The sequence below is a fragment of the Alligator sinensis genome, unplaced genomic scaffold, assembly GCF_000455745.1.
Source record: "Alligator sinensis unplaced genomic scaffold, ASM45574v1 scaffold1408_1, whole genome shotgun sequence".
In the NCBI taxonomy this organism is placed as follows: Eukaryota; Metazoa; Chordata; order Crocodylia; family Alligatoridae; genus Alligator; species Alligator sinensis.
In genome coordinates, this window is record NW_005842519.1 from 265,309 (window position 1) to 273,799 (window position 8,491).

Below are 8,491 nucleotides of genomic sequence, written 5' to 3' on the forward strand. Positions count from 1 at the left end.
AGCAGGAGCAAGGGAAGGTCTGGAGAAACTCCCTGCCCCCGGGATGTCTCGTTTCAAATCGACCTCCCTTTGCAGACAGCAGGTATCATGGGATTCACGTGCAAACACTCGTGCAAATGGATTAGGACCCTCTCGGCTACAAGGAGAGCTCTCCTCCATGCAGAGGAGTTACCTTGAGCGTGTCGAAGCCCTTCTCCAAATAGGAGCCGCATTTCTCCCTCTCCCCCGTCGAAGCGTAGAACTTGCTCCACCAGTCAATGAATTCTTCCTCCTGAAGAAGGGGAAAACACAAAGCCTCTGCCTTAGGAAACCTGCCTTGCCCAATAACAGCATCCTTCAGCCTAACCCCTGTGACTGAATCCCATCCACGGGCAGAAAGGGACCTGCCAAACCCAGCATGTCCTGGACGTTTCTCTTGGGGACTGAGCCTTGGTGGCGGGGAGTTTGCTACAAGCCACAAAGCAGAGCTTGGCTCGTGGGAGTTTTCTATGCATTTAGCCTTGGTTCAGTCTCGGGTATGGTAGCCCAAATGGCAGCCAGCATCCCTCAGAGCTCAGGACGTACAAGGTGCCTCTAAGGCCTCTCTTTCCCCCAAAGCAGATTTTCACGAGAAGACGCCAACGGGATGGAGACACCGAGGAGAGACGTGTGTCAGTCGTGGTGGCATTGCACTAGGAGCATAGAACGGGCTCTTGTAATTAGGCCCCAGATCGATGTGCTTGTGCGCAAGCACTTGCACACCCCCTTAAACAAATGAATCCTCACGGTAAGCACACGGTGCGGACACATGACATGTCGTTTAGGCTGGTTTAAAACATCTCTACCAAGGGACCTCCCAGCCATAGGAGCTATTATAGGACCTAGCGATGAGGGAGCCAGTCAGAGCCTGTTTTCAAAATTCAACCCTGGGATGAAGCTGACCGGGGTTGTGGATAAATGACCCATACCTCGGAGTAACGTCAACCAGCGCATGGGTATTCCTGACAACCTGAAGGAGAGCTTTATATCAGATCTCTAGGGCGTTTCCATCAGCAGAGAAAGTTGGGGTTTTCCCACTTACAGTAATGCATCCCAGAAGAGATCTCAGGGGCACGTCTCAATAAGTGGGGAAAGCCGGGCAGGTGCTCCCAAGTTCCTACATGGGTGTTTCTAGGCTGCACAGGATCCGGCCCCTCAAGCCCCCGGAGCACCTTTCCAGGATGGATGGCTGCCGATGCTCTCTCTCCATTAATAAAGACATCCTCTGCCAAATCGCGGCACAAAGATCATCACCTTCATCACGACCACACTTTGGTGCAACAAGGGGTATGGGCATCCACTTGCTTGGCCCTTGTGCCATCATAAAAAATGTTATAGGGGCACAAAAGGCAACGCCTTAGACTGTAAGATCTCATGGCCTGAGACCATCCTTCAGTTCTGTATTTGTATAGCACTTAGCATACCAGGGCTGTGGCCCATAGCTGTGGTTCCTAGATACTGAAGGGATAGATAGATAGATAGATAGATAGTACTGGGATGGATGGATGGATGGATGAAGAGTATTGGGATAGATAGATAGATAGATAGATAGATAGATAGATAGATAAAGATGCCCTTCGAGCAAACCCTGCTCCCAAGAAATTGCACCTCTCCCTGAAAGAGGGCAACAACTATTCAGGTTGACACAAGAGGAATAAATCACCAATTCTATACAGCTGAGAAATTTAATTTAAAGGCAGAAATTTAAGTGCAGGAGGCTCCGTGCCAGTAAGCAGCCCTTGCCTCATCTGTTAGGCAAAGTGGGAGGGAGAGCGAGGCTCATTCCAGCCAGCGAGCCGGTTGCTGGATCCTGAAAATCTTTTATGTCGAGAGAGATATTTTTAAGAAGGGCACAATTTTGAAATGTATGCAAGCAAAGATGAAGGGGCTTTGACCGTGATTCATGAAACATTCCTGAAAAATAATGATGTCTTATTTTAGAAGTCCACAAAATTCCACCACACTGACCTAATGGAGGAATCATAATAGAGGTTTATTGGATTTATATTTGAAGCCAACGGGGCAGGCTTTAAATTGCCGTCTTGAATAGACATTGTTTTTAATAGAAATATTACATAAATTAAGTTTGAGGCCTCTGCTGCCTCCCTCTTTCAAAAAAAAAAAATTAAAAAAAAAAAATCTCGCTTTTCATCACTCTTCTTGTTTTATTGTTTAAAACGCTACATTTTAACCATCATGGCTTTATTATGACATTCCACAGGTACTGAGTTATAAAGAAAGCACTTAAACTAATCTGACGACTTACCCATGGTATCTTCTGCAGCCCCAAGACAAAGAATTTGGTTAGATACTTTTGCTGATTTCTACTGATGTGACAATAAGACGAGGGAAAAGCGAGCGAGGGAGGGAGAGAAGCAGCTGGAATATTAATAGCGAAGGCCGTTAATCGTTTTGCCTGCAAATGGAAAAGCCAGTTAAAGCAACAGATCCAGCGCACCAGCGAGTGATGAGGGGATGTGATTTTTATAACCAGGCAGCAGCCAAAAGCACTCTCAGTGTCTTATCTGAGCAGCGGCGCTGAGCGCTGAGCGCGGGCCCGGCTTGGATGTCTGCATTTCTATTCCCTACTCTGCTCCTGGGTCTTTGCGGGTGAAATCCAGCCCCTGCTGCATTGGGCCACATCTCCCCTGAAAGCCATGGGAGGTGGGCATGGGGTACGTGCCATGAGCTGTGCTTTGCTCCTGGGTGCAGCCCCTCTCCGATGATCCCTATTCCCCTGGTTTTTTTCTAGACACCTCAATAAATGCACCTTGCTGGGGGGGGGCGGTTATTGACTCCAGCCGTCATTCCTGCCCAAATGCAATGGGGGGCTGGACCCAATGATCTCATGAGGTCCCTTCCAGCCCCGAATATATTAATAAAGCCCCGATTCAGATGGCAGCTTGGTCACTGGCTTCAAGGAGGGCAGGATCGAGCCCCACGGGGCCCGATTTCCTCCACGGGGCATCACCATGGGCATCAAAGGACTTCTGCACCTCTGGTCCTCCACCCTTTCACAGGGGGATGGGGTTATTTGCTTCCTCCCACAGCAGTACGAGGGACTGGGAAGACCTGTGAGCCAAGCTGGGCATGTGAGGTTTCAAACATTTTCTCATCATGCTTCAGGAGGAGACTGAGCTCCCTCTGCCTTAACGTCATGGTCAGGGCACTCTCCAGGTATAGAGGAAAGCTGGTGTCGAGATCCTGTGCTACCTGGAGAGAGTTGTGGACTCTCCATCACTGGAGGGTTCAAGGAGAGGTTGGCCGGACACTATTTGGGGACGGTTTAGGTGCAGCGATGCCTGTGCTTTGCTATGGGGATGTCCCAGGCTTTGGGCTGGGCTGGTTGTCCCCTCCCTGCCCATTGCTTCATGGCTCAGGGGGGTTTTAAGCCTCCCCCAGACTTGGAGGTGCTCCTGCAACCTGGGCTGGGGATGGGGACTGGGCTGTGCCCAGGCTCCTGCTGGGACTGAAAGCCGGAGGGTCCGGGGAGAGGGTCTCGCCCTTCTGTTCAGGGTCAGACCGATGCCACATTTGAGGTCGGGAAGGAATTTCACCCCATGGTCAGATTGGGATGGACTGGACGGGTTTTTCTACCTCTGCAGCAGGAGCGCGGCCTCTACCTGGGATCTTTCGAGCATCTATTAACAACCTTTTGCAGCAGCAGCACGGCGGCTGCCGTGGTTTTCCTGCTTTACCTGTGGCAGGCTCAGGTGTGACATCTGTGTTGTGTCAGGGTTGACGGTCGTTTCATTAAAAATTTAGAGGATGGTTTGTCCAGGCTGGTTTGGACAGGGCTGATCCTGCTTCAGGCAGGGGGTTGGACTGGATATAACCTCTGCAGGGCCCTTCCAGCCCCACTTCTGCATGCCTGTGACTGAGTCAGCCCCCCACAGCCCTTCTGAGTGCCCCGATGACCAGGCCTGGGGACCTCCCTCTCTGATTGTGACCTGAAATGTCATCCTGGACCCAATAAACTTCTCCTGGACCCTTGGCCTTCTCCAGTAAATAATGCGTTCCTGAACGATTCCCAACTAGCTTTATGAGTCCTGCGATGGGAAACCAAAAGGATTAGCTTGCTCTTCTCAAGTGTCAGATCTGAAGGCCAAATGGGTGGTGGTTTATAAGCTAAAATAATTAAGGTACTGAGAACATCCAAGATGCAACAGCATTTTAAAAGCTGATGGCGCTTCCAGCCAAACGCTTCTGCGACTCCTTGGTTCACCAAAAGCACTTAACTTTCAGCACGTGCTTGAGCCCCATTGAAGTGCATAGGACACAGGTGTGGGCGCAAAGTGCCTTCCTGAATCAGGGCCTAAGTTTGGTGCAATTAGAGGGCAAGCAGGTTGGATGTTAAACCCTCGAGATCAGATTGAAAGGGACTTGCACAGAACTGTGTCCAGGCACCGACCCTTTGCACAAGGATGTATTTTGTGCTACAAGCATAAATGAGAGTGGGCTGAAATGATTTCAAGGAAATCTCATCTCAGCAAAGCTGTCTCATAAACGTGCACAAATGTGTCTCCAAGGCTGAGATTTTCTCTCTCTCCAAAGCCCAGTGGTTGTGGGATGGGGGAGACCCAGACACGGGGACCCTGCATTGCCTGAGTCTGAATGAAAAACTCTGAACCCAGGGAGAGACAGGACTTGCCCCCGGGTCTTCCTCCATCCAACAGCAGGGTCCTCGCTGCTCGCATAGACACATGCCAGAAAGCAAGAGCTCAGGTCTGGATCCAAACCCAGAAGTGTCAACACCACTCCGTGTTCAGGGAGATGTTCACAAGGCTCTGGTTTCGTTCCAGGCTGCAGCAGCACCGAGCTGAGAAACCTCAGAGGCTGCCAGAAAACTGAACTATCATCCCCCCACCGTCAAGTAGGAGCACTACCCCAACCCTGCAGAGTGGGGAAACTGAGGCACGGGCAGGTCGCGTGACTTGGCCCAAGCTGTACAATGAGTCAGTGGCAGAGCTGGCAGGGGAGCCCTGATACCAGGGCTGCCGGTCTGGCAGACACCATTACCATGAACCTTAACCGTGCTGCTCAGAAACATGCCTTTCCACCCTCACTTTGTGACCCACCCGGAGCCCAGGGAGGGGTTTCTCCTTATGAAGAAAGGCAGGAGACAAGGCTCCAGGGTTCCCACGATGGGAGGGCTGGGGAAAAAATGTTAAACAGCTGCTCCCCCATTTCCCCTGCCTGGGAGACCATGCACAGAGACACAAGAGCACTGGGACCTGCAACGTGGTGCGTCTCCGGCTCCATCCACGTCTCCGTAGGGGCAAGGGGGAGCTTTGCTCACGCAGGCAGACCCACCCGCCTTGTCCCCGCTCTCCATTTGATTCTCCCACCATTAACAGACCTGTGTCGGATCGTGGCCTGTCCTTAAAGGCCCAGCTCCCCCGTGTCGCGGGGCCATTCGGCCAGCTCTCAAGCCGCTGCGGACCGAGCCCTGGGGAGATTGTGCCCTTCATGCAGCAGCAGGGGTTAGCAGCACAGACTTGAGAAGGCAGAGTGAGAGAAGGCAAAGACCTTGCTCATGCAGCTTGAGGCAAAGGAAGAAGCCAGGTGGGAGGCAAAGGGAGCAGAAGGGGAAACAGCCCGTGGGATGGAAGGTGATTTGACTAGGGACATGCCTAGGGCAGTGGCAGAGGCCTCCTGCTCCTTCACCTGCTGCCCGTTGCACTAGACTGCATGGCTCTCCTTGGCTCAGTGGCCACGATCCTGCCTAGAGACCCCCCTCTGCAGCTTCCCACGCTGCCCTGATCCCTTATCCTGCATTACACATTGCCCTACCTGCCCCGTTGCATCCCATCCCACGCAGAGCTTTCCTCCAGGTCCCCTCCCTCTGCAGCGCCGTCACTCGCACCGCGCAGCGCCCCGAGCAAGCGACTGCAGGAAGGGTCAAAGGAGGCAGGGGGGAGGAAGGGCCCTCTCCTGGCTTCACAGCAGGGTCTCAGCTATTGGGTTCAGCTGGAGATATCAGAGACCGGCGGTTCTTCCAGCTCGCGGTAACAGGATCAGCCGTGAAATCTGCGCTGCGATGTGGAAGTAGCCCACGCAGCAAAGAGCCAGTTCTTCCAAATGGATTGCAGATTGCAGCGCTTTGCTAGCCTCGGTTACCCTCGCTAACCCGCCGTTTGATGGGCGATTTATATGTTACCGCGGAGGGACAAGCAGCCAAAACCATGTCCAAAGCCCTTGTAACACTTGCAGCCAAGCGCCGGGTGCAGAGTTCAGCAGCCCTTCGGGGACCTGAGGAAGACCTGGCTCCCGTGGCATGAGTCCCATGCATTCCCACAGTGAGAGCTGGCACCTGCCCTGGCTGGGCATGGGTGAAGGTTGGCAAAGGAGGACTGATACTGACCCCATTTCACAGAAGGAAGGTGAGGCCAGGGGAGAGCAAGCAACGTGCCTGCGGGTCAAACGGGGGTTTATGTGACTAAACTGGGAAGCACAAGCAGGTGTCCTGAGCCTCTCGGCAGGGCTCTAATGACAACATGGAGCTGCCTGTCCCAAAGGGCACGCTCAGGATGGGTTTACAGCTCAGCTCTAGCTGTCCTGGGGTTTGCTGGGCTCGTTTTTCAAGCGGCAGTCAGCAGAGCTGTACTAGCGTAACGAGGGAGTGGGTGAGAAGACTTTCAGGCCCGTCTAGAAAACCAGCGGTGGTTTCTCTCAGGCCAGCCGTGAAGGATGGAGACGGCCGCCCAGAAGGTACAAGGGGCAATGGGAATTTAAGCCACTGTGGGATACTGCCTCCATGCAACTCCTTGTGGGAGGCTGAATTGAATAGGGCGCTTAGAGCAAAATGTCAGTCTCTGCTATGCATGGAAAACATGGCACAACCCCCCTTACACACACACACTCACACACGAACGCACACATACACATGCATACGCTTGCACATGTGCACACACACACACACACACCACTTAACGCTCAGCCAATTGCTTCCATATGAAAGCACGCTAGCTCAGTGTCTGCACAGCACTTGGCTACAACAAATGCTAAAATGGGACCTTTAAACAAATCAGCTGCTCTTCCACCTTTCCCCTGGCCCTGAGTGATCTAAGTCATGGAATAATTACTAGTACCATTTATTATCTGCTTCATCACAGCGAAACAGAAAGACAGGTTGAGATTTTAGCTTGGATGAAAGGAGATGGGTCTGGGGCAGAGAGAGACCAATTTGTGAGTCGTCGGCACAGGAACGGTCACTAGATTTGTGTCTGTGGCTAACATTATCCAGGTAGAAAAAGGCACCAAGGGCAGAGCCCTGTAAGACCCCATCCAAAGCTGGAGGAGCCCCTAGATGACAGGCTGAAGGAGCGATCAGAGGCAGGGAGAGAGCTAGAAGTGGGAAGACACAAAAGCCAAGGGAGGGCAAGTTGGGGCTGGTCTTGCTTTGAGCAGGGGGTTGGACTGGATGACCAACCCTCATTTTCTGTGATTTTCTATGACTCTATGAGAGCGAGCTGTGAAGGAGAAGGAGAAGAGAGGAGATGCGAACGGGGTCGAAGGAACACCGCAGACTCCCCAAACTTGCCCTGATGAGAAGATGCCCCGCAGCCTTGTTCCTACTGCTCTATCTAGGGCAACGGCATTGTAATTAAGCTGAATTACTAACGGCTGCTGCATCTAACCGCTAGGATTTATACAGGCTATCAGCAGGATCCGGTCATGGCTTTTTGCAATGCTTAAAGCAGAGCTGCTGTGACATCGCCACTCTTCCTCTATGGCTAATTTCCACGCAGCCATCCTATTGGTGGCAAGATGCCGATTCAAGAGTGCTGATTGGCAGATTGCCTAGTCTGAAGGCGCCTCTCTGCCAAGTTTCATTGCCCCATGGCAGTTTGGACATTGGGGCTTGATAGGTTCCCCAGCAGATGAAGGCAGCACCTCTTGGGGACTATGGGAACTCAAAGTGTTGAAGACCCAGGTAGACAAAGCCTTGGCTGGGATGATGTAGTTGGGGCTGGTCCTGCTTGGAGCAGGGGGTTGGATTGATGTGACCTTTCCAACCCTCATTTTCTGTGATTTTAAGTGTAAAAGACACAAGGCAAGTCCTCTGAGATGGGCACCCCATGTAGAGCAAATCCATATCCCTCTTCCCAACACATTTCCTTGCCCTCTGGGCTCTTCACGCCATACTCAGGCCCCGTGCATGGACACATGGAGCCCAGTGGACTTCAAAAGCATGCCGCGCACCCGGTGCCGGGGCTGAATTTCAGGGCCATAAAGGTCTTTCCAAATATTTAACATAAATTCTCCCAGCTGCAGCCACCCCAAGCCTCATGTCTAAGCAACAAAAGACCCTGTTTTTTTGTGAAGATCCCTCGTAATAAAGAAAGAGGAGGCAGGAAGGAACAAATACATGGGCTGTCGCAGTGCCACGTTCTCCAGACCAGGATGGTTTCCAAAGTTTTCCCCGGGAGGCATCACCAGCTCTTTAGAGCTTGAGGTTTATTATGTTTAA

At 52.2% G+C, this 8,491-nt stretch overlaps 1 protein-coding gene across 6 annotated transcripts in view; it reads right to left on the minus strand.

The window, feature by feature from the left end:
* DYSF (dysferlin) overlaps positions 1-8,491 on the minus strand; it is a 198,223-nt gene that overhangs the window by 46,053 nt on the left and 143,679 nt on the right. For all 6 annotated transcript variants that reach the window (XM_025213299.1, XM_025213297.1, XM_025213301.1 and 3 more), the window contains one exon: positions 173-271. In XM_025213299.1, the coding sequence (XP_025069084.1) occupies positions 173-271 (99 nt within the window). The remainder of the gene's footprint in view (positions 1-172; positions 272-8,491) is intronic.